Source organism: Plasmodium chabaudi, assembly GCF_900002335.3.
Source record: "Plasmodium chabaudi chabaudi strain AS genome assembly, chromosome: 12".
Taxonomy (NCBI): domain Eukaryota; phylum Apicomplexa; class Aconoidasida; order Haemosporida; family Plasmodiidae; genus Plasmodium; species Plasmodium chabaudi.
Window position 1 is genome coordinate 824,820 of NC_030112.2, and position 26,435 is coordinate 851,254.

General features: G+C 24.7%; 8 protein-coding genes across 8 annotated transcripts; 3 read left to right on the forward strand and 5 right to left on the reverse strand.

The window, feature by feature from the left end:
• Positions 1-701: 701 nt before the first annotated feature.
• PCHAS_1223100 (plasmepsin X, putative) lies at positions 702-2,354 on the forward strand (the record flags this gene model as incomplete). Its single annotated transcript, XM_016798903.1, has 1 exon — positions 702-2,354. One exon carries the CDS (start codon positions 702-704, stop codon positions 2,352-2,354), a length of 1,653 nt encoding a protein of 550 aa, XP_016654262.1.
• A 1,067-nt stretch (positions 2,355-3,421) lies between these two features.
• PCHAS_1223200 (AP-3 complex subunit delta, putative) lies at positions 3,422-7,790 on the reverse strand (the record flags this gene model as incomplete). The annotated part of the gene is made up of 3 exons (XM_016798905.1): positions 3,422-3,693; positions 3,789-4,008; positions 4,161-7,790. 3 exons carry the CDS (start codon positions 7,788-7,790, stop codon positions 3,422-3,424), a joined length of 4,122 nt encoding a protein of 1,373 aa, XP_016654263.1.
• Positions 7,791-8,959: 1,169 nt separating this feature from the next.
• PCHAS_1223300 (conserved Plasmodium protein, unknown function) lies at positions 8,960-12,511 on the reverse strand (the record flags this gene model as incomplete). The annotated part of the gene is made up of 1 exon (XM_732729.2): positions 8,960-12,511. The coding sequence occupies one exon, from the start codon at positions 12,509-12,511 to the stop codon at positions 8,960-8,962; it is 3,552 nt and encodes a 1,183-aa protein (XP_737822.2).
• An 850-nt stretch (positions 12,512-13,361) lies between these two features.
• On the reverse strand, positions 13,362-14,735 carry PCHAS_1223400 (tyrosine--tRNA ligase, putative; the record flags this gene model as incomplete). Its single annotated transcript, XM_739271.1, has 3 exons — positions 13,362-13,555; positions 13,662-14,369; positions 14,519-14,735. The coding sequence occupies 3 exons, from the start codon at positions 14,733-14,735 to the stop codon at positions 13,362-13,364; spliced, it is 1,119 nt and encodes a 372-aa protein (XP_744364.1).
• Positions 14,736-15,841: 1,106 nt separating this feature from the next.
• On the forward strand, positions 15,842-17,204 carry PCHAS_1223500 (26S proteasome regulatory subunit RPN10, putative; the record flags this gene model as incomplete). Its single annotated transcript, XM_739272.1, has 2 exons — positions 15,842-15,931; positions 16,032-17,204. 2 exons carry the CDS (start codon positions 15,842-15,844, stop codon positions 17,202-17,204), a joined length of 1,263 nt encoding a protein of 420 aa, XP_744365.1.
• A 1,383-nt stretch (positions 17,205-18,587) lies between these two features.
• Positions 18,588-21,910, forward strand: PCHAS_1223600 (conserved Plasmodium protein, unknown function; the record flags this gene model as incomplete). Its single annotated transcript, XM_736303.2, has 3 exons — positions 18,588-18,801; positions 18,937-19,221; positions 19,326-21,910. 3 exons carry the CDS (start codon positions 18,588-18,590, stop codon positions 21,908-21,910), a joined length of 3,084 nt encoding a protein of 1,027 aa, XP_741396.2.
• Positions 21,911-22,881: 971 nt separating this feature from the next.
• Positions 22,882-24,035, reverse strand: PCHAS_1223700 (proteasome subunit alpha type-6, putative; the record flags this gene model as incomplete). The annotated part of the gene is made up of 3 exons (XM_016798906.1): positions 22,882-23,237; positions 23,492-23,842; positions 23,960-24,035. 3 exons carry the CDS (start codon positions 24,033-24,035, stop codon positions 22,882-22,884), a joined length of 783 nt encoding a protein of 260 aa, XP_016654264.1.
• An 858-nt stretch (positions 24,036-24,893) lies between these two features.
• Positions 24,894-26,213, reverse strand: PCHAS_1223800 (coenzyme Q-binding protein COQ10 homolog, mitochondrial, putative; the record flags this gene model as incomplete). The annotated part of the gene is made up of 5 exons (XM_016798907.1): positions 24,894-25,037; positions 25,309-25,374; positions 25,552-25,587; positions 25,710-25,829; positions 26,016-26,213. The coding sequence occupies 5 exons, from the start codon at positions 26,211-26,213 to the stop codon at positions 24,894-24,896; spliced, it is 564 nt and encodes a 187-aa protein (XP_016654265.1).
• Positions 26,214-26,435: the final 222 nt, after the last annotated feature.

A 26,435-nucleotide genomic window follows, 5' to 3' on the forward strand; every position in this document is an offset into this window, starting at 1 on the left:
CGTTGTCGAATTTGTTATATAGGATAATATATCCACGGTCTATTAGGGTACTTATATGTAAAGTGCGTTTTATAATAACTCATATATATATGTACTTATTTGTTTGTTATGCATATATGCTCATATCATAAATTTTGTATTTATTTATAATGTATACAAAATAATAATAAAGCTATATCGCTATTTTATGAGCAGATTTTTTTATGGCATATTATAATAAAAATTGTCTAATTTTCTCTAGACATATTAATTAAAAAATATATTTTTTTCCTTTATATATTTATACATATAAATAATTCGTATGTACATAATATATTTATTTTTATATTTTTATTTGTCTTACTGTCCTTATTTTTTATTATATTTTTCGCTATATATTCATTTTTTATGATGATCGACATCAATTTGTTTGCTTTAAAATTATATTAACTGCTTTTACAAGCATAAAAAAAAAAATTATAAATATCATGAAGCTTGTATAATTATTAGTTAATTTTTTTCTGTGAATAAAAAAAAATACTCACCAGTTCATAGGTATTTATGCACATTGTGCTTGCCATCAAGAGGGAAGTTTGTATTTTTTTTCAGATCTTTAAGAAGGTAGCACATTAATTTGGACATACCCATAGACTAGCATATATACATACTGCTGTGTGTGAAAAAAAAAAAACTGTAGTAACGTTAATAAAAACTGAATAAACATGAAGAGTGTGAAAATAGTGCCCATATTTTATTTGGTGGCATTTTTTTTCCACAATTATAATGAGGTAACATGTGGTAAAGTATACACAACTGGAGATAATTTTATGCCTTGTTCAGAATGTAAGGATATAAATAAATGTGGTGGTTGTTTGTTTGAGCATAATGAGTCTTTACCTAGTGCAATAGAATTAAAATTGACAAAAAAAAATGATAACAGTATTCATGATAATTTAAAAATTCACCATGATTCATTAAAATTAGGAAATGTAAAATATTATGTAAACAGAGGAGAAGGTGTTTCAGGAAGTTTAGGGCATGCTTCAGGAAATGACATAAGAAATATGGCTGAAATTCATAATGAAATAAAAAATAGAACAGAAAAAAAGGAAAAAAATAAATCATCTTTAAGTTTTATTGATCGTAATAATCCAGAAGAAGGAAAAGGAGGTAATAATTTGTCAAAAATCCAAAAACATGAACAAGATGAAGATAAGGTAAATACACAAGAAAAGTTTGAGAAAGTAAAAAGTCAAACTGATAAAGATGCCAGTTCTTCTTCTGGTAGTGCTATAGATGATAATGCAAATAAACCGGGACCTTCTAAAGGCGTAACTATTGAAGAGACAAGTGATAATGTGTTTTTAGTTCCTTTACAACATTTAAGAGATAGTCAGTTTGTGGGTAAATTATTAGTAGGTACACCTCCACAAGAAATTCATCCAATTTTCGATACGGGTAGTACAAACTTATGGGTTGTTACAACGGAATGTAAAGAAGAATCATGTAGAAAGGTACATCAATATAATCCGAATAAATCGAAAACATTTAGAAGATCTTTTGTAAATCAGAATTTACATATTGTTTTTGGATCAGGATCTATATCGGGTACATTAGGTAAAGACAATTTTATATTAGGTAACCATACAATACGCAATCAGATATTTGGATTAGTTAAAAGTGAATCTAGTGATAATTTAAATACTTCGGATAATGTTTTTGAATATATAAATTTTGAAGGTATAGTAGGATTAGGTTTTCCTGGTATGTTAACTGCAGGAAATATTCCATTTTTTGACAACTTATTAAAACAACATGAAAATATAACACCTCAATTTTCTTTTTATATATCTCCAAATGATGAATCATCTACATTTATAGTTGGTGGTATAAACAAATCATATTACGAAGGGGATATATTTATGTTACCTGTTATTAAAGAATATTATTGGGAAGTTAAATTAGATGCTATATATATAGGAGATGAGAAAATATGTTGTGATGAAGAAAGTTATGCAATATTTGATTCTGGAACATCTTATAATACAATACCTAGTATTCAAACAGATAATTTTTTTAAGTTAATTCCATCAAAACCATGTAATGAAGAAAATTATAATGATATATTAAAAGATTATCCAACTATAAAATATGTTTTTGGAAAATTAGTAATTGAGTTGTTACCTAGTGAATATATGATTGTAAATGATGATTTATGTGCTCCAGCTTATATGCAAATAGATGTACCATCGGAAAATAATAATGCTTATCTTCTTGGTACCATAGCCTTTATGCGACATTACTTTACAATTTTTGTAAGAGGGCAAGAAGGAAGACCATCTATGGTTGGTGTGGCAAAAGCTAAGCGAAATTAAGTTGGTTTTAAACGATATCAAATAAATGTTAGGAAGACGAGTTACAAAAGTGTGAGCATAAAGAATGAGTACCTGACATAGGAAGCATTGGATAAGGTCTACTATATTTGCTACAGAATGTTTGAAGTTGAAATATGATATTCGAATTTTGTCTATCTATATGTATATATTATCTGAAAGAATCTTTAGTATAATATATTTTTCTTGGCATTTTTATTTTACAACGGAAAAAAGGATGAGGTAGCTTTTTGCCTATAATCCGAATGAGCTTCTATGCCCCCAATTTTTTGCCCAAGCTTGCCTATACCTGCCTAAATTTAGTTTCTTGTTTTCGTATGCAACTTAAAACTTAATTAAATTTTACGATCCATCATAATTCGTATAAACATGCATGCTAATATTTTTAATTATATATTTTTCCTTTTTTGCATCCATATAATTTTAATTTTTAATTCATTCTATAAAATTTACACTTAGGAGTTTATTTTATTTTTTTATAATATTAATTAATTTTATTATAATTCGAAATATAAAATGCTACTTTATTAGAGGTTCATTTTGTAGATGCTTATCTTGTAGGCAATGTGTAGACTCACAGGTTCATAACAAAACTGTGATATTTTTAATGGTGGTAGATATATGAGAGATGAATCGGGTTGGTCATATATTTTATTCCCCAATTTTTTAAGACTGTAATGGATGTAATTTTAAAGTAGTTTAGAATTGATGTAAGGGGTAAGGGGTTCATGAGTTATAAGAAAATATAAAATAATATTGGCAAAATAAAAAGTGTAAGTCCAAATTAATCAAAACACGGATAGTTAAAACAAGTGAAAAATATACATACTACAATATGAATAATATAAAAAATGAATTTAACAAATTAAAAAACATAGTATATATATTTTAAAAAATAAAAAATTATTATAATGAGAAAAAGGGATATATAAAATTTAGAGGAAACTAAAAATATTTTCTTAATGAAGACAAAAAAATATATAATAAATTTTATTCATTATGGGGTTTGATAATTTTGTGTAATTAATGTTTGGTTAGTAATATTAGGATTATGAAATTAAGTTATCAATGTTAATTTTTTTTGAAAATAGAGCAGCTAAATAATAATTTAAGTAGTCTATAAATAGGTCATCTTCTTCTTGTGATGAATTTAATAAATTGATTTGAACGTCAATTTGGTAAGGAATAAGATGGGTTTTACTTTGATCAAGTTGGTCTTCTCTCTTTGTGGTGTCATCAAGTTTGTCTTCTCTCTTTGAGTTGCCATCTTTGGCATACTCAATTTTTGTATGATGTATATTTATCAGTAGAATTAGGCCGTCTGTAGTTGGAAAGGGAAAGCAATTGTGTATATATAATAGGCAAATACAAATTAAATAAAAAATGAAATAACTTAAAAATTTGTAAATAATTTACCTTGGTTGTCGACCCTTTTGGTGCATAAAATTATACGAAGATCCGAGATATCATTATTTTTTTTCAAATTTAAATATGCATTTTTTATATTAAAAAAAAACATATTTATATGTTCAGACAAAAAAACAAAATAATTAAATACCACTTCTCGAACATCTTTCTCTATCTCTAAACTTATTTCATGAATCATGTTTCGAAATTTTCCTTTTTTCTTGTCAACCTAAAATGGTGGTAGCGTAAAAAAATGAAACGATAAGTCAAATGCTGGGAACATATGGTAGTTACACAAACTTACAAGCACTCGTAAATGCTCAGTGATGTACATATGCATGAAACATACGAAGAATGCAAAATATGAAGAGCGAGAATTACCTTCTTAAACTCATCTACAGACAAAACGAGAGGAGCCATAGGAAAGTAGGGAAGCGTGATATTCGGAATTTCATAATTTTCCATATTACATGAATAATTAAGCATTAACTTAATGTAAGTCAATTGTGTAGAAAACTTTATTGACATAGTTAAATTGTCAGTAATGTTATCCGCAATTTTTATTTCATTTTTTGTTATTTTTTTATTTCTATCTATACTTTGATTGGGGTTATCTTCCGATTGAGTATGGTCAATGTCCTGAACTTTTTCATCTAAGTAATTTTGATTGAACTTGTAAAAATAACTTTCTTGATTCTGTACCAATTTAAATTTCCCTCCTTCGTTACTATTCGTTTTATATTCAATTACATTTGCAGATAAAGATAAAACGAAATTATTTATGTTCGTTTCTTTAAAACAGTCGATGTAAATATGTAAAATATTATCTTGAGTTATATGATAATATAATTTAAAGTGATTATTAATATGAACAAGGAATAATAAATTACTTTCTCTCAAAATGGTACTACATTTTTTAGCTTTATCTATCAAGGCATCTAATTCATTGTCAGTAGTTGGTGGTTTAGACGTTTTATGAGACTTATCGACAGCTTGAAGATTTGATGGTTGATCAGGGTTTTGTTTATTAGTTTGTAAAAAAAAGGAATCATTATATTTAAATGGAATTGAATAATTAAAAGATGTTTCTATATTTTCTACTTCTATTTTTGTATTAAAATAATTATAAAAAATGGATGTGTCTGTAGTTTGCTTACTATTTACAAGAGCTAATACATGTTTTAAAATTAAAGACCTATCCAGATTTTGTATATCATTTTGCTTAAATATTAAATAATCAATATATCTCTCTATTTTCGATAAATATAAAAATGATAAATTAGAATAATTTTCATATTGTGAAAAGAAAATAAAAATTTTGGTTACATTCCATAATATACTACTAGTACTAAATTTTATAAAAAATAAATATAAAGAAAAAAAAAATATATTTAAAAAAATATCACTTTTAAATTCTTTTATTTCTTTATATGTTTCTTCTATATATATACTTATAAAATTTATTAAATATTCAAAACATTTTATATTCATATTATTTATATCAGTATATCTACTTGTATTTTCTTTGCTATAACTTATTTTATCTTCCATCTTTAATATACTTATAATATATTCAAATAAATCATACTTTTCCAAACTTTCATTATGATTATTAAAAAAGTAATCGACTTCATTTTCGATAGTCTCGTTTAAGTTATAAATACTACCGTTTGTCAAGGTTCCCTTTTCAACCGTCACTGAATTGTTAAAATTATGAATCGTGTTATTACTTAAGTTTGGACTATCTTCATGTATTTCTTTATTATAACTATCTAATTTGTTTTCTGAACTGGTTTCTTTAACTGCTTTTTCATTTACTAAAGGGATAGACAAATTATGTTTTGCACTATTTTCGATACTATCAATGGATAAACTACTGTCTTCTATTTCTTTCCTAATCAATATGGCACTAATTAAAAAGTTTCCATAAGTTATAATAAAAAGCGAACTTAAAAAATTTGTAGATATGTGTGTAGTAGAAAGGTGTACATTAATTTTACGTATTTGATCTAATATTTTAATATTTGTTCCATGATTTTTAAGACATAAAATATAAAATAAAATAAAAATATATAGATTAATATTATTTAAATTTTTTAAATTATTTTCGCCATAATTTAATATTACATTTATATATTCGTCTAAATATTCTTGATCATTATTTTTATATATATATGCAAGGATATTATAAATAATGTTTTCAAAATTATTTTTATTTATTAAAAAATATAAAATATATAATAAATTATTTCTTAATGTTATATCTTTATGTTCAAAATTGTTAAATATATGTCTTGAAAATTCTTGTATTGAATTATATTTTACAAAAAGGTTATATAAATCTGGTACTTCAAATATAGATCGATATAATTTTGTGCATACATATACAATATTTTTATCATCACTATATAAATATTTTAATAAATGTGAAAAACAATAGCATAACAACGTATCACTTCCATTTTGTACACTCCCACTTTCTTTATTCAAATTTTCGCTTTTATTTAAGCCTGTTATTTGTTTATGGCGTCCTTCATTATCTTCCTGTCTGTTCAGAATATTTTGACTCATTTTTGCATTATTTTCTTGCTTGTTCAGGTTTTTTTCATTTACTGAAATATATTTCTCTAAATTAATATCCAAATCGTAAGTATTTTTATAATTAAATAAAATAAACTCAAAGCATTCATAAACAACACTTTGTGCTTTATTTGTATAAAATATATGAATAATTATGGAAAGAAATTTTTTATATATTCTATTTTCATATTTTGTTAATTTATTTATAAATTTTATAATTTTTATTAATCTCCAATTGTCTATTAAATGTAGACGATCATTTAAAATGTTATAAATAAACGGAATAAAGGAAAGATATTTTTTTAAATACATAGGACTATTTTGTTGGCTTTTATCATTATGTGTGTGTTCATTATTTTGTATAAATTCTGAACTATATTTTTTTTCTTTTTTATCAGTTTGATAATTTATTTCTGTGTCGGCATTTATGCTACTACTAGCATTTTTGTGTGCATTTTTTTTCTCTTGTTGTTTTTCTAATGTACAAAAGATTTCAGCAAGAATATTAATAATTAGGCAACATAAGGATGTATTATTTTTCAGAACATAACCTGGCTCTTCATTATGTAAAGTATCATAGGATGGGCATTCATTATTATATAATAAAATAAAATTCTTTTTTATAAAATCAAAAAAGATATGTAAAATATCTAGATTACAAATAACAAGTCTATAAAAACTTATTATACTTTTTTTCCTTACATACATAAATGAACTATTTAATAACATAAATATATCATTATATAAGTTATTGCTCATTATGTCGGTGCAAATATTACTTATACTATTTAAAATTAATGTAGTGTTAATAATTTTATAATATTTTTCTATATTATTACTAAATTGAAAATGAGATGCTCCATTTTCTTTTGCCACAAAATTTGAACCTGATGCTACATTGGATGGAGAATTTCGAGGTCCTGTATTTGAATGTGTCACATTGTTTCCATAATTGCTGTAAGTATTTGCTAGCATAGTAAGATTATCTTTAATTATGGATGTACTTATATTTGTTAACGAGTTTAAAACTCTTGTTTTTGTTCCCAATGGTGTGTTCGATATATTTTCTTTATGTAATTCTTTTTTATATAAATTGATTAATAAGAATATAACATCTTCATTATCATTTACATTGTTAAGAAATAAAAAGGCTCGTCTTTTTAATATATATTTATTGCATGTTAATATTTCTATTACTGAAAAGTTATGTTCTTTATCGATTTTTTTCCCAAACATTTGAAGGTATAACAATCTTAATAAAATATAGGACTTTTCTTTAATTACATTATTAAATGGAAATATTTTATCATTTTGTTTTTTTTTTTCTAAATCCTTTAAATGGTTTATACATATTTGATAATTTCTTTCCACATTTTTTAAGCTGTCATCTCTTTTTATGTCTTTGATTAAGTCAATGAATGAGTTGTTCATTTTGGATATTCTAAATTGTACCAGCTTTATTATGCTATGCTATGCTATATTATTTAATTTATTTTTTAATTTCAAACTTTGGTATAATTAAAAAGCTTGACAAAATAATACTCGATTTCCTCTGTTTGTTAAATTTAAATCCCCTCCAGGCTTATGGAAGAATATATATATACACTGATGAAAATACATAATATATCAAATCCTAAACTCTATATATTATTAATATATATACACAGCTCTAAATAGGGATGTATACAACTACTATCGGATATATATACATAAATTTTTATAAGCTTGTTCTAGGGAAACAAAAAAATATATATACCCAACTATTTATATAGCCTTTCATTAGTTAAATCTTTTATGCTATCCCTACTTACACGGATTAAAGAAAATGATAAAAGATATCACGTTTTTTTTATTTCAAACATGTAAGTAATATTATATATATAGTAGTTTATATTTTTTCCATTAATTTGGATATTTTTGTAATATTATATTTTTATTTTTTAAAATTTATTTTTGATATCTTGTTTAGTGTTTATATTTTTATGAGCGGTATGTCGCACTATATCACATACATACTATGCATATATAAAGCTATAAATTATTTTGCATTTTTGAAGTTTCATTTTTTTTTTTTTTTTTTATTTACATGTAGTGAGTTATATTGCCTTTATTTAAATTCTTTATAACCAAAATTTTAAAAAAATTGTAAACTTGTAATTTTCGAAAAGTTTATGTAAATGGCAAATATAAAAACTAAATAATGTTATTTTTACATTAACATTTATGCAACAAAAAAAATAAATTAGTAGCCTCTTTGAGATGGTACTAACCCTATGATCAAATTTACATGCATGTTCATGTTGTGAATGCATAGAGAGAACATGTGATAACACACTAAAATGGAAGAAAAAAAATACAAATAAAAAGGACTAGAAAAAGAAAAACTCTACAAGCTTCTTAGCCTATTAAAAATGTAATAGCAAAGCATTTGGATACACATTTGTATGCTTCACCATCCTATGTAAAATACATAAAGTAAAAAAGTTCTACCTCCTAATATTGGGTATGACCTTTTGGTCGAATATAGTTTAACGAAACAAATAAGAAACAAAGATATGTGTATTATACACATGCATATTGTATCTCTGCAAATTAGGGGCTTATGCCCAGTTTGAAAAAATAATGAAATAAATTTTTTCCATTAATTTTTTAGTGTGTGATATATAATCGGTAAATCCACTATGTCCTCCAGTTTTGGAAATAGAGACATAAAAATTGTTAAATTGGTTATAATTTATATCAAGCAAGTCTTTATCTTTATTTCTATTCCTTTGTTCTTGTAAATATTCATAATTAGAATAATTTAAAAAATTAATTTTGCTCTCATTTTGTACATACTTATAATTCTGTATGTTCATATAATAATAATGTTTTATCTCTATATTTTTATAATTAATATATTTTAAAAAAAATTTAATTGAATTATAATTTGGACATATAATATCATAATTATTTATATGTAAAATAATATTATTTTTTAAATTTTCATCATTTTTTATATCCCCATATTTTTTAAATTCCATTTTTATATTTTCTTTATTTGTATATATTTCACTATGTTTGGCTGTTATATTATTATATGGGCATATATAATATAACATAAATAAATTATTTTTAAATACATTATTTTTCCAGTAATATTTTGTATACCGTCTTTTACTCTTATCCAAATTCAATTTTACTTTCTTTCTTAAACTCTTTGTATTGTTGTAATAAAAATGTGGGTCTCGACCTAGTGTGTGCCACATCCTTCCTGATTTTTTTCCAAAAGTTTTCAATTGGATAGTCTCTTTGATTTTTTTTATTTTCAGCCTAGGGTGAGGGTATCCATTTTTTGTGTGTAAAACTGTTAAACTGTCTGGATCTACATTTTGTTTATTTTTCAAAAGAAAATTGTTTACTTTGAACTTTCCAAATTCTAAAAGTTCAGAGCTTACAAAATTATTATTTATGTCTGTTAAATTATTAAAAAGATCTAACATAGGATTGACAAAAATTATATTTTTAATTATTTTTTTTACATTATTTAATATATAACCTCCTAATAATCCACTATTCGAATAAAAATACATATACATATTATTTGTATTACTTATATTTTTATATTTTAAAAAATTTATACAATTTGTTAAATCGTTTAGTGCTTTTATTTTTAAATATGCCTTTCCTTTAAACTTGTCCACTTTTTTGTTAAATCCACCTGACCCAGTCAGGTGAAAATAAGCTATTACAAAATTGTTTAACAAATAAAAATAATATTCATCCGTGTAATTGCAAATATTTAATTCTCCATAAAATGGATATGCATTTATTATAGTTTTACTTGGACTTATAAATAGTGGCAAATCATTTTTGCACAAATTTGGAAGATCAAATTTTTCCATAAAAGGGGAACAAAATGAATTTAATTTTTTTTTTTGTTTTTTTTCATTTTTACACTTTTCATATTTGTTATGGCAATCCTCTTTTTGATTGGTAACATTTTCATTTATGCTTTCAAAAAAAGTTGTATAATCTTCTTCCTTTTTATTTTCACAAAAAAAAATATTATCGTTGTCTTTTATTTTATATATAAGTGTTATAGGAATTTGTTTATCACCTGAACTGTTAATAAAAATATCTTTTATAGCAAAATTTTTTTTTTTTTGAAAAATTTGTTCCAATTCCATATCGTACATAAAGCTATTATTTTTTGCTTTAAAATAGGAATTAATGTGTTCTCTGTTTTTGTGTATATTTTTTGGAAGAGCCAAAATACATTGTCTTAAATTTATGACCAATCTAATATTATTAATAAATGTGTTGGATATATGTATATTTAAAAAGTTGTTATAAAAATTATTATTCATACCAGATTGTATATTCCCTTTTTCAATAGGTAAATATATCATTTTTATTTTAGGGATAAGTATTTCCTTTCTATTATTATTTGATTTCATTTTTTCTTTTTTTTGCTTATGCTCTTTATTTATTTCATCTTTAAAATAGCTAGTAGCATTATATGACTCTACATTTTTCCTAAACAAATAAATTAGGAACACAAATGGTTTTAAAAAGTTGCGATATAAGCATAAGGCTAATCCATATCTTGTCATATCAAAATCTTGTATTATACAATCATCAAGAGTTACTAATTTTTTTATATATTTATCTATATTTATTTCTATTTTGTCTGAATATATATCATATAAGGGGAGTCTACACACTTTGGATTTTTCCTCATGGATATATAGACCATCTTTTGAAAGGTGTCCAATTTTTTTTCGGTTTTTTATTTTTCCTACATTTGGAGTTTTATTTTTTTTCTTTTGTATAAGGTGGTTTAACTCTTGGCAGCTCATGTAAAATATGTGTGTAGTATTATTTTTTCCTTTTAATATAAAAATTATATTATTAAAAAAATGCTCTAAAAAACATTTCCCTTGTAAAATTTTACTATTCATATGAATTAGATTGATATAACAATTCTTATTTTTTTTATTATTACCCTCAGCATTGATTAGGAATAATTTATTATGTAGGTGACTACCACTTAGCAAAAATATAATTTTTTGATCTTTGCTCTTATATAGATTTAAAAAATATTCTTTACTTTTTTCTTCGTATATCAAAATTTTATCAAAAAATGAAAAGTTTAAAAATAATTTACTACAACGATATGTTTCATTCATTTCGCTGGTTAAAAAATTTATTTTATTTTTTAGTTTAATATATTCTACATTTTGTATTCCATGCTTTAAATAATTGCAATATTGTATTATTGGTAATGCAGGTCTATACAACCCCTCCTTGCTCTTTTCATATTGATTGTAGGCTTTGTCATTTATCCAATCATCATTTATGCAATCATCATTTATATTATTTTGTATAAACTTGTCTATAGGATCATTATCAAAACTGTTTTCCCCTCTAACTTGATGATCATCTTTGCTATTCTTTGTCGATATCTTATATTTTCTTAAATTATCTTTATTAATTATTTCGCTTAAATTTTTACTATAATATATATTTTGCTTCCTTTTAAGATTATTTTCCACTACACATTCATTGCATATATCTTTTAGTGCATAGTTTGGATCGATATTATATAAATGTGTGTCGTTAATACGAATTGTCCCCTTATATGAATAACATAAATTTAAAGGATAACCACTTTGTTCAACTATAAATGTAAATAAAGAATTTCTATATATTTTCAAAAATTTTATACTAAAATTGGATGGAAATATACCAACTATTTCGGAATTCAAATTGGAAATGAATTTTTCTTTTTTTAAATTATCAATTGATTTATTATTTTGATAAAAATAATTTAAATTAGTCTTAAATTTTCTCTTAATTTTTTTTCTACATATCATAATATATTTGTCTGTATTTATTTCAAAATATAAATAATTATTTATAAATATTAATTCTTCTTCCACATTATTTTTAAAACTTATATAATTATTTCTTAAAAATGTATGAACATCATTTTTAATTGTATCGCTATTTTGTTCAATCTTTATTTTGTAGCTATTTACAGCCTTTTTTATCAAATCTAAGTCTTTCACTAATTTGGTACTCTTCCCAAATTCAAAGATATTCTTAATCTTTTCAACATTATGATACGAATCGGTAATTCGCCCAAATATATAATTACGAAATTTCATTTGATGAAAATAAATACATACATACTGAAATAGGTTTGGGCTACACAACTAAAAAAATATGAACATCATAATAAATACGTTGACAAAAAAAAAAAAAAATGGCTAGCTGGTGAAAAGGAAAAATTGAGAAGAAAAATATTTTCCTTTTTGTAACGGAAAAATGTTTTCCCCTTTCACTAACACTTTTTACTATTCATATTGAATATTATATAAAATATGAGAATTATTTAAATGTGTAATTTTTATTTAATAGTTTCTACAACTACATTAAATATTTAATTTTATAGAGATCACCATTTGCAATGTTATAAAAAAAAATTATGCACGTATGCATGTAAAAAGGGTACGGTTTAAAATATGGCTTGGTTTAATTATTCCGATACATATATATACAATATATATATACAATACATAATATATTATTTTTCTAATTTTTTATCAATAAAAAAACAAATAACAACGAAATAAAAAATAGAAAAAATAAATAATGATGGCTCTGAAAAAAATCGATAAATATCATATTGATAAAGAATGTAAAAATAGGAAATATCCATTTAATTTTAATAAAATGTATAGTAAAAAAAATAATTTCCTTTTCCAAACCTCGTGGAATTATTATTGAATAAAAAGGGAAAGTATCACACGCATTTTTTAAAGCATGTAATTAAAATATACAAATATAAAAGAATAAATTATTCCACATATTGTGCTTTAATTTAACGAAAGTAATGATAAAAGTATAAGTGGGCATGGTTAGAGTGGGTTTTTTTTTAATTTCGGGATTATCCAACTTAAAAATAAATATTTTAAAAAAATTGAATACTTGATAAGAATTAAATATATATATAAATCATTTTGTCACTTTATATTTTTTAATTTCACTTAAAAGCTTTTTGGCTTCCGCATTGTTTTGAAAATGATCTCTCACGGGTTGTAGCATTTTGTTAATATATAATGCAACATTGTCTTTTAAATCTAATGGATGTATATCCCCACTGATGTAGTCTTTTTCCATTTCTTCGATTGTTAAATATAGTTTGTCTCCTACAAATAAATAGAAATAAAATGCACATGAATATGTTTATTTATGTAAAAATAATAAGTTCAAATGTAACATAATAATGGTTGTAAATTTTGTTAATAGGGTTACCTCCGTTCTTTTCCTTCCTAGTCAAGTTAAACTCTTTATAATGTGGGAAAATTATAGTTTTTGCATATGCAAAAATAGGATTATTTTCAATTACATTTGGAGGGCAATAGCCTTTTTTAATTTTCCTATTAACATCTGCTTCATTATCATCCATAAAAATTGCAGAGTTTTCATCGGACTTTGACATTTTTTCTTGTCCCTCTAATAAACCTGGTAGCATTCCATGAGATAAAATAACAGGTTTTTTTTTTATTTTTTTTATATCACAATATTCTCTAGCTAGCATATTTACTTTTCTTTGATCAGTCCCTAATTGACAAATATCGACATTTAAAAAGAAAATATCTGCACATTGCATACATGGGTATAAAATTTGAGAACAGTAATTATCTTCTCCTTCAGTTCGACCCATTATAGTTAAACATCTTTTAATTCGATTAATATTAAAACTCCTTGATATATCAATAACTGTCGACCAATATTTATCTGGGTTTTTATTTATTTCATCACTAGCCCACATAAATTGAACATTTTCCATATTCATACCACAACTTTTCCATACTTCAATAAAATATTGTCCAACCTTTTTTATTTTATTTAAATCTCCAGACATTTTATTATTAAGTTGAGCAAACCAATCAGCAATCCAAAAGATGAAGGTGCATCCATTGTTGGTTAGCGTGTTTACAATATGGCTTTTCAGTAGTCCTACAAATAAAGGGGGGAAATATATTTTTTAGAAATGTGCAATAACAAATAAGTCATGTATATCTTATCAGCGATTTCTCTATTTGCCATGCATAGCTATCTATTTTTTCCAGCTTTTTTTCAGCTTTTTTTCGATGTTTTCTACTCACCTTGAGCTATGTGCATGCGGCCAGATGGTTCAAAGCCATCATAGCAAATTAGTTTTCTTTTTTGCAAAAGTTTTAGTTTTAATTCTTCGGGTTGAATGCATTCAGAAGTAATGGACATGATATCATTGTATCTTTTTTCTACCTCTTCATCATGTATTTCTTGTGGTATCTTCACTTGAGCTTCATTATCTTCCTTTTTAATATTAATAGTTTCCATTTGCTTATAAAAAAAATATTTACTTTTATGGCTAGCCAAATTGAAAAATGTTCTTGTGTTCAGAATTTTTAGCATCCAGGTGTGCCTGTTTTTAAAGTAGCAAAAGTAGGAAAATTAAAATAACGAAATAATACAACCCCTAGGTGTTATATATTTATTTTGTGAAATTTTGTAAAGTGTGTTTGCTCTTTTCTTTGATGTCACGTTTAAATAAGGTGACGAAGATAAAGGAGGTTATACTAAATGGTAATAGGAAAGCTTTATTTGAAAAAAAAAAAAAATTATAAGCTTGTTCAAAAAAATTATTAACAAAATAGCGAATAAGTATAAATAATAAATAAACAGAATAAAATAAAGTATAATTATATGAACAGCAATAAAAAATAAAAATAATAACAATATATTATAAATAATATATTTTACTAATGTATGTATGTCATATTGGCTAAACGACAGTATGGAATTTATATATGGGCACAAAATAAGGTATATGCATTATTATTATATTTGAAAAAAAAATATAAAACACAAAAGGGAGGGTATTAATTATTAAGTGGTATTATATACATATCACTGCAGTTTGAAAAATATAATAAAAAATAAAATGCGCACAAAAAAAAAGGAAATGAATGTGGGTTTTATTTTATTTACAAAAAATGAATATATGAAAATATCTTATCGAACTTGATAAATTATGAACATACTAAGATGAAAATTTATACATAAAGAATGCAAAAAATGTTTCAACTATTTTTAAAACTTAAAAAAAAATTAAACACAAAAAATATATAAGTTTTAATAATATATGTATAAACATATAATATGCATAACAAATGATATATCATACTTAGTAAATTGCATAGGTTATTTTGTTTTGTAAAATTATATTGAATTTTTAAATAATTGAATAAGCTACTAATATAATAAGTTAATCATACTATATATACATACTTGCACATTTCATATTTATATATCATATTCTTCCTAATAATTATTCGAAACAAATATAAATTTTGAATACAAAAAGAAATAAGTGTGTGTATATACCATACACCTAAATGCTCTAAGATATTCCAATTTTAATATTTATTTTTTTGTCTACGAAAATGAGCAATATCGAGGCGACGATTATTTGCATAGATAATAGTGACTACAATATGAATGAAGATATTGTCCCCAACCGATTTATGTCACAGGTAGGTGGTGGCTTAACACGCACGTTGACAATCTATTTTGTTCATATATTACAAACGAGTGTGCTTATTTTACTTTGTTTTTTTTTTTCATTTTTTGCAGATCGATTGTGTGAACGTCCTCTGCTGCAACAAGACGAGCATGCATTACAAAAATAGCATAGGAGTGCTGGTTATGGCAGGCGATGGGATAAAAGTAAAAGTTTCATTAACAAATGATATTGGGCAATTACTGTCATGTATTCATGATATAAAAATAGATGGATCATGTGATATAATTAGAAGTTTGCTTATTGCACAGTTAGCTTTAAAGCATAGAGTAGATAAAAATTTAGAACAGAAAATTATCGTTTTTATTGGAAGTCCTATAGAAGTTAATGAAAAACAATTAATAAATACTGGGAAGCAATTAAAAAAAAATAATATATCTATTGATATAATTAGTTATGGAAATATAAGTAAGAATAGAGATAAATTAAATAAATTATTTGAATCTACAAATAATAATGGAAACTGCAGAATTATAGAATGTCCTGAAGATGAGGACAACCTAAGTAAATATGTTTTAAATAAAATTTTAAGTAACAGTAATTTTAATATGAATAATTTAGATGAAGATGAACAATTGATAACTGCAATGGAATTATCTATGAGTACTGTCAATAATGCAAGAGATGGTGCAAATGCATCTTCCAATAATAATACACAATCAGGAAGTAATATAAATTTAAGAAAAAATCCAAATGATTTACCAACTGTTCAGGATATAGAAAATATGAAAGACATTGATAATGAGTTAAAGGAAGCTTTATTATTATCTTTAAGAGAATATAATGAAAAAAATAAAACTGATAATGAAAGTCAAGGTGAAAATATAAATAATAAAATAAATTCGGATTTAAAGAATGGAGAAGATATTACAATAGTTAATGAAGAATATAAAAATATTTTTGATAATGAGAAAACTGGTTTACAAAAAAAACTAACGGGAGAAAAAAAAGAAAATGAAAGTTATGAAAAAGTTTTTAAAATGTGTAAAGATGAAAGTATAGATGATGAAAATAATAAATTTCAAGTTAATCCAAATGTGTATGCTAATGCAGAAAATAATGGTGAACATGGAAGTAGCCAAACAAAGGATGGTAAAAATGCTTCTTCAATACAAGATACAAGTTATATATCTCAAATTTTAGAAAAAATTCCAGGGAATTCAACTAATCTACTTGATAAAAATTCAGACACAGATAAAGAAGATGACAATAATGATACCAAATAATGTATATACTAAATAGTTTAATATAATTACTCTAAATTTATTTCGATTTATTATTTTTCATTTCAATTTTGTTGCTTATGTTTTTTTTTTTTTTGGGGGTGAAGCACGACCCCCCTTCTTTTATTTTATTATTTCCTTTTCCCCTTGGAGAAACAGTTATCTCCGCGATGCTTCCGTACTCACCCCATGTATACACATCCACATGCACAGATCTGTGTATTTACATTTTTCAATAAATTTTTTTTCACTTAACACGTTTAAATTGCCTTTTATTATGCACGCTGCTGTTTGGCAACTGCAAAGTTGCGAAAGTTGAAAAGGTTGAAAAAGCTGAGAAAGCGGAGAAAAATGGTATCCGTTCTGCTCGCTTTTTGTACTTCTGCTTTTTCAACTTTTTGATTGCGGTTGAAAGTGGTGAGAGAACATGCGAGGTGACATATTTGATGCGTTGGCAATTTTGCGTGTAATCCCAATATTATGTTTAGGTATATGTATGGGAACATACACTATGAGTCTTAATAAGTTAGATACATCAAAATAAAAATAAAAAAGAAATCCAAAGAATGTATAAATTAGATATCAATGGCATGCACATAATAACTATATTATGCGTGTAAACATTGAATAAATAGTTTTTAAGAGAAATGGATATTTATTTATCTGCATATTTAGGATAATATATGGTTTTTCCTTTTGTATGATAATGCATAAAATATTATAAAAAAAAAAATTTTCAATTTAAGTATAGTATATATATTGTATACATATTGTGCCGCGTGATTATGTATGTGCGAAATTCCGCCGAATGTTGCTCCAGTAAACTTACAAGCATGGAAATTTAATATTATTATATATCATCGAATTATTTAATTTTTACATCATACTTATTTATTTCATTTCATTTTATTTTATTTATTTTTTTTTCTTTTCATAAAAAATGAGAAAAGAGAAGCCCCAGATTTGTAAACGATTATTTTGTGACTACAAACGATAAAGCTTTTTTTTTTTTTTTTTTTTTCTTTTCTTTTTTAGTATATATAAAAAATAAAATATTATATATACAATGGTAAAACTGTAAAACAATTTTTTTAAAGTTGGTTGGAAATTATATAACAAACAAAAACAAAAAGGGAAATACCCATACCCCTAAAATCTAAGCAAAGATAAAAACGAAGAAGGATATACCATACGTTCTCTGATTAATACATGGGTACTTCAAGATATACGCATTCGAACGTATTCGAAATTAATTGAAAATAAGAATGTACAACAATCAAATACGCATGCATATACATATATATACATAATCTGTATGATAAAAACTAAAGTAGTTTACTAAGTGATAATTAAATTCGATTGGCATTACTTATTGTGATTTCATAAATGGCGCCAAAAAGAGGAAGTAAAAAAAATGCCACCAAAAATGCAGGAAAGAAAAATAATAAGGGACAAGAAAATGAAGAGGGTGGTGAAACTGATAATAATGAAATATCAAATGGACATCATCAAAATAACATTTTATTAATTGGTGATGATAATTTATCCTTTTGTCAGTTTGTTATTGATGCATATCCCGATTCTAATCTGTATATTGCAAGTAAGTTTTTTTTTTTTCAAAATAAAAAAATACAAATTATCCATAGTGTATGCATAAAATAGGAAACAAGTCTATGTATTTAAGAGTGGAACAACATATGACTTTGCTTAATTTTTTTTTAATTTTTTTCGAAAGGTACACTTACGGAGCTTGAAATTAATTATATGTTACGAGATTTAGAAATGAAAAAACAAATGAGAGAAAAGAATGAACAGTCAGAAGAATCAAACGAAAATTCAGGAACAGACTTAGATACAGAAATAGTAGACAACCAAAAAATTGATCCTTTTTATTACACTAAAAAATTTAAAGAACAATATCCAAATAATAATATTCATCTTATTTTTAACACAAACTTATTTTCTCTACGATCATATTTTCCTACGAACTTTTTTCACACCATATTTTTGATCTTGCCTGGTAATAACTATTTCAGCATCCATCACTTATGCTTGCTCCATGTACATTTGCCCTCTCTTTTTGTCACTTTACATATGGCCATCATTTCTGTTTGCACTTCTCAGGAATTTGCTACAACATAAAGGAGAAGGGACTTAGGTATAGCGACCAACTGACAACCCTCCGATTATATTATTTTATTATTTTAACGATAGTAGAAATTATAAATGTGTCTATAAAAAATGTTCAAGTTCATATATTTTGGACAACAGAGAAACTCAAAAGCTTAGTAGAAAATAATAATATTGTAAAGTCAGAAATAAATAAAGAAGGTGATGAAAAAAATGATATAACTGCTACTTTAACTTCCCTTAAAAATTTAGTTTGCAATCCAGATGGGGAAATAGATGATCCGGAAAATGCGAATCAAATTTCAGAAGAAAAAGAACAAACACAGTCGGACAAAGATGGTGAGGATGCAGAAAATGATCAGCAAAACGAAGAAGAAGAGGTAGATGCAGATGAAAATGAACCCTATGCAAACGATGATGAGGACGGTGCAAACGATGACGAGGACGGCGCGAACGATGACGAGGACGGTGCGAACGATGACGAGGACGATGCGAACAACGGCGAAGTGGACATAAAACTGTCGAACGACCCCAACATCTGCCTGGATCAGGATAATGTAGATGCAGAAAATGATCAAGAAGAGAACCTAGCCAATGAGGAAGAACAAACACAAAAAGAGGACGAAACTGTTGAATCTGATTGGGTTGATGAACCAGATGAAACAGAAAAATTTGATGGTGAAGATAAAGATGAACTTCTCGATCTTTTCAATTTGAAAAATGATATTATCACAAAAACAGTTTCCGAATTAAATGAAATGGAACAAAGTGAAAATGATCAAATAATTTATTTTGTTGAAAATAAGATTAAAGAAAATGTCTTGATGGCAAACATGTGGGGATTCCCTCTTCTATATGAGGTGGACTTGAATAGGCTCATGCGGTTCTTTAATTTTGAATCAGGTGAAAAGGAAGAATCAAACGAGGATGAAGAAAATGAAGAAAAGGCAGAAGTAGATACTGGGGATGAAAAGGTTGAAATCGATCTTAAAATAAATATCGATTCGGAAGAGATAAGCAATCAATTTTTTCCCATCATATATGGAAAACATTTTATCTATAACAAATTTTTGACAAAATGTAAATTTTATTCATTTGTTTTAAAGAAATCCAAAAAAATATCAATACCAGAAGAATTGGCTGTAATAATGCAAAATAATATAACGGGTAAAAATTATAATATAGAAACTTATAAACAGTTTAAAAAAATGTATTACTCAAACTTTAAAGAAGAGATACCAACATATGAAACAATAAAAGAACAAGCACATCATATAGCAAATATTCGATATAAATTATACTTACATAGAAATCAAAATAATAATATGACAAAGCAATATATGCCTTTTCATATTTTTCAAACTAATTTAAATACAACAGTAAAACATAAAATCGTTTTAGATGAATTATGGAAAAAAGTTTTTACACCTATGCATTTTGTTCGTTCAAATGAAGATATAAATAAATATTTTGAATTTTTCATTTTTTCAAAATTACCATCAAATAGGACAATTCATAAAATAAATAAATTATATCTTAAATTTAATATTAACAGAAGAATGCATAATGATAATACAAAATATGGTTATACACAAAATTATAAAAATAATAATCATTACCTTGTTAGTGACAATAAACATAAACCTCCTTTACTTCCAACACCAGGAAGGGACATGCACAAACATTCTAATTACGATCAATCGAAATATAATAATATGCATACTGGTTTTAAAAAAATGAATAGCATTTATAAAAATACATCATCTTATAATAATAATAATAATACAACTGGTATGTATAATAAAATGTACAGGCATGATAAATCTCGAAATATTTCAAATAATTATGAACATAAAAGAGACATTAAAAATAGAAGTTATGGTCGTTCAGGTGAAAATAATACCCATAGATCCATGCGACCAAACAATATGAATTCTCAAAATAACAATAATAATTTTGGTAACTATAATAGAGGTAATCATGACAGTGGGTCATACAATAATGTTATGAACAAGTCATATAATAATAATAATCGTGGAACTAGCCATAATCATGGTCATAATATGATGGGCTATAATAATAAAGGATCTCGAAATAGCATGCACAAGTCAGGTGATATTAGAAGAGATCTAAAAAGTATCGATGGACGAAGTGATACAAGAGGAGGAGGGGGAAGAAGTCAAGCAAGAAGTGATTTTTATAATAATAATAATAGATATGATAATAAAAATATAAAAAGACGAAGAGATGATTCATTTGATAATAGACGAGATGAAGAAAATGATAATTATTCAAATAGAAGGTTTGATAAAAAAATAAGGAATAATGATTATGATATGAAATCTCGAATAAACGATGGAAAAAATCAAAAAAAATATTCTAGAAATAATACAGAAATGCAAGATCCTTATGCATCTACAAAAGATTCAAATAAATATTATGATACATCAAATAATGGAAAAAATTCTGAAAAAAAAAACTGGAAATTTCCACCACCACCACCAAATATTCCTCCTTTATATGATGGCCAATCTCAAAAAAGAAACAGCAGCTTTTATCATGGAAACGATGATTATTAGATATAAAGAAAAAGGTCAATCCATTTTTATGTTTTTAGGATGGACTTTCCGAATTACCTTTCTTTTACTTTTTAAAGATAGCGTAGTAAAAATTGTGCAATAAATAAGATACAAATTCGCAAGGGACTTACAAATATAATAAATAAATTTGAAATGCGAAACGAATTGTTTAATTAAAATGATATTTTTAAATTAAACCATTGTTAAAATGCTTTTCCTTTTTTTCTGCATTTTTTCATTATTATTAATGTCACTATTAATTATTTTTCCTGTTTTTTTTTTTTTTTTTTTTTTATAACCAACTGTCTGTTCTAATTGGACACATATATTATGGATAGACCCATATTGTTTATTTTTTCAACCACGAGACAAAATAACATTAATTGTTTTTTCATTTAATTATTAAATAATAATTTATTCCATTTTTTATAAGCAAAATTTTTAGTAACATGGGGTTTTGCATATTTCTTCTTTTAATAAATTTTAAAGAAGTTCATTTCTAAGGGTAAGCATGTTTGCCTTTGGAGTACAAAATAGCTCTTTACACTTTTTGTTTCTCCCAATTTAATGATATGCATATGTACACACACTTATATATATGCATGATAAATGCTGCAAATTTTTTTATTTAATAAAAAGCTTAAGACTGTATACCAGTTTTTTTGTTAATTGAAAATACTTGTCTAGTAAACTTGCATGTATGAAAAGGATATATAAATGCATATGCATACATATCAAAGCATGCAATTGTTCGCATATTTCTAAAGAAAAGAATGCATATTTTCATAAATAGCGCAAAATATATATGCACATAAAAAAATTAAATAATTCAAAGTGAAAAATTTAATATATAAATAAAAAAGCGCAGAAAATTAAAAAAAAAAAAACATGAAATGTATTATTAATTCTATGAGGAAGAAAACAACATTCGTTATGATCTTATATAATCAACTGTTTTCTACATAAATAAATTAATCTCTTTCCGCGATAAAAGTTAAGTAATTATCTATTTCTTTTTCACTTATTTGAACGAAGTTTGGATTTGTTTTTGACACGATAGCCATTTCAATTTCATTAGCTTTTAAATCAAAAGCAAGAATAGCTTGTAATGCTTCAATAGCTAGTATAATAGTGTTTTGTATGTCTTCTTCTAATGTTTCTTGTTGTATTTTCTTTTTTCTCTTTTCCAATAATCTTTCTAAAATACTTATACTTTCTTGTTCTTTGTTTCCAATAACACATGCTCTATACCCAGCACAAAAACCTGCTGGATCAAATTTATAAAGTTCAGGTTTATTCTCTTCATTCATTCCAATGAGTATTCCACCTTGAAAAAAAAAATTGAAAAAATATGTATGTGCATAAATTTGATAAAATTGCATGACTGTTCATATTTTTATAGATATTATCATTGCAAAATTTGCAATAAAAGCTATTTTTGAATGTTTTTTTTTTTTAGCTAGCCATTTTCTTAATATTTTTTCTAAATGTATGAACATGAAATAATTTTTATTAAACAAAATATTGCACACACAAATGAAAAGCATATTTTTTGTGTTTCTTTTTAAGCAAAATTCTTACTGCAAGCATGTAGTCTCATATAAGCATGTTGGGTAAATACTTGAATTTTATCACAAATATTTCTACATAATGTTTCAACATTTAAATTGTATCCATTATTATATAAATATTCAGAAGCCTCGGATCTGGCTTTGTAAACCATACTAAGACAATCTCCAGGCATACCAACCATGGAACATCCGATTTCATCAGATATATTATATATATTTGTTATATTATTATAATCTAATAACTTATCTTGAGTTATATATTGTGTTGCCATTTTCTTTTGAGAAATAATGACAGCACAATTTTCTCCCTTTACACCTAAGGATGTTATGTTGGTATTTTTAACTGCCTTTATAGCATATTCTGAAATGGGGAAGCATTTAAAGGGAAAATGAAATACAATGTAGGCAATGAATGATAATATGTAGCCATATAAGTATATAACATTATGCATATTTGGCTAGTTCAAAGTCACCCTACCTATTTGATAAAGATTTCCATCAGGAGAAAAGATGGTTAAATGCCTATCATACATACTCTGTGATTGTCGCACCATTTTGTTCTTATTTAATTTTACTTGATATTTTTATATAACTATTTATTATTATTTTAATTTTTATTTTTATCTTTTATACTAAGATAAAATATGTGAACATGCATATGCAAACATATATGTTCCTAATATAGCGGATGTGTATATAAGCGATTTACTATACTATTTTATGATCACTAAAAAGTTAAATGGATGTATAAAAAAAAAAAAAAAAATATTCCTTAAACGGTGAATGTGTTTAGCTTGTGTATACTAGCCAGTAGCATAAAAATAAAATTACATAATTACCGTTTATAACTATAAATGTCAGTGTTTATTTTGATAATATGAAAAGCACATTTATTTGTTTTATTCTTGAAAAGGTACTAGCTACTATATATTCAATTTATAATGCATGGTTAATGTATAATTTATTTAATGCTTATATAATAAATTTATATAAAATGTTATTTATATATGCAGATTTTTATATGCACATACCGCCAATTATTTTTTGCTTATTTCTACCAATATTTTTTTAAGTGATAGAATTGAAGTTATACTAAAAACATCAAGCATATATGCAAGAAAAAAACTGTTCGTATTATTTTATTTTAAAAAATTTTTCATTTTTATTTAAATTAAAAAAATATATAAAAAGTTATCATTATAATAAAAAAAAAATATGATAGTAGTTATTAAAAAAAAAAAGTTAAGGGCATGAAGGGAAAAAACATAATCCTGAACATGCATATTTTATATTACATAGGGTGATATATAAGCATGTGCATATTTCATACATATATGTAACACATACAAATTTGTATATAAACTTATTTGTTTGTAATCTTTTTTTAAAGCTTGATAAAATGTTTTTATTAGTTATTTTATTTTGAAGTTGTCAAGAAAAGAATCTACATTTTTCAAACTATTAGATTTTGCTTCCTTAATAAAAGCATACAATATATTCCTTCCTAATTCTTTTATGTACAGGTTCATAAAATTTTGGTATAATTTATTTTTTAGCTTTATGAAAATAAAAATTATAGAAAAAGAGAAAAAAATGTTAAGAAATATTTACATATATTACATGTACGTACATGTAGAATTTAAAAAATGGTAATAAAAATTGTGCTTATTTTATTATTTTGAAAAAACAAATGCATAATAAGTATCCCAAATTATACAGGGATTTATTGTCATGTGCACACACAAAAGAGGGTGGCAATATTAACTCTTATATGCATTTGTGTAGGTGTGAAAATATGTATATAAGGAGGTTATATATTGAGCTTACCCTGAAATTTATATAAAAATCAACATTTATGTAATCTTGTTTATCCTTAATGTCCCACTCTGTTATCTACATAAAGACAAAAATATGAAAAGGTGTTAAGGTCAGGGGAATAAAATATATGCAACACTCATATCGAAGCAACGGTTTAAATAATGTATATATATAGGTGTGTGCAAGGGTTGTATATCGGGTTAAATACAAGATTGGAGAATGCAATTATTTTTCCATTTATAATTTTCTTACTAAATGATAAAATAAGTTGGTATCATGGCTGGAAACCTGAAAAAAAATAAAATTATATACATTAACAAAGGATGATAAGGGTACGAAAATATTTCAAATAATTTTTTTTTTTAATGATGCAGTTATTATAAACTACAACTTTGGTATAGAATATGTACCGTTATGGTTGTGGGATATTTATACTTAATTATTGATTTATATCGTTCCTTAAAAATAATATTTTCGATTTGTAAAACGGCATTAAAATATTCTTCACATTTATAAGTTATTTCACTGTCCTATAAAAAAAATGAAAATTACAATTACTCTGATTTTATATGGAACATATTGAATTATTACAATTTTAATAAATAAACATTATTTAATACATTAGGAGAATATTCAAAAAAAAGTTATGTGTGTAATACATGCTTCGTCTTAAAATTTAAGTTACATATATGTGCATATTTAATAAATGTTCTTACAGTTACATAGGGTAAAAAATTTTTATATTCGTCTACGTTTAAGATTGTGTAAAAAAATATATTATTTTTACAAAAAATATCAACATTTTTTCGATAAATGATTTCTTTAGTATTCATAAATTTATCAAGAAGTATAGAATAACTTCTTTTTATTATTTTATTCACAGCAAGTTTGCATGGCGCAATACCAACTATCATCTTAATAGTAAAAGAAAATACTATGCAAAAACAAAAAAAAAACAAATTACAAGGAACCTATACCCATACTAATAAAAATTAATAAAAAAAAAAAAAACATAAACTACCTGTACTGTTCATGCATATTATGTATGCAAACGACAAACAGCCATTTTAGGCCTTAAAAAAAAATATATATAATAATAATAATATGGTATAAATAACTATAAAGAAATTTCAATA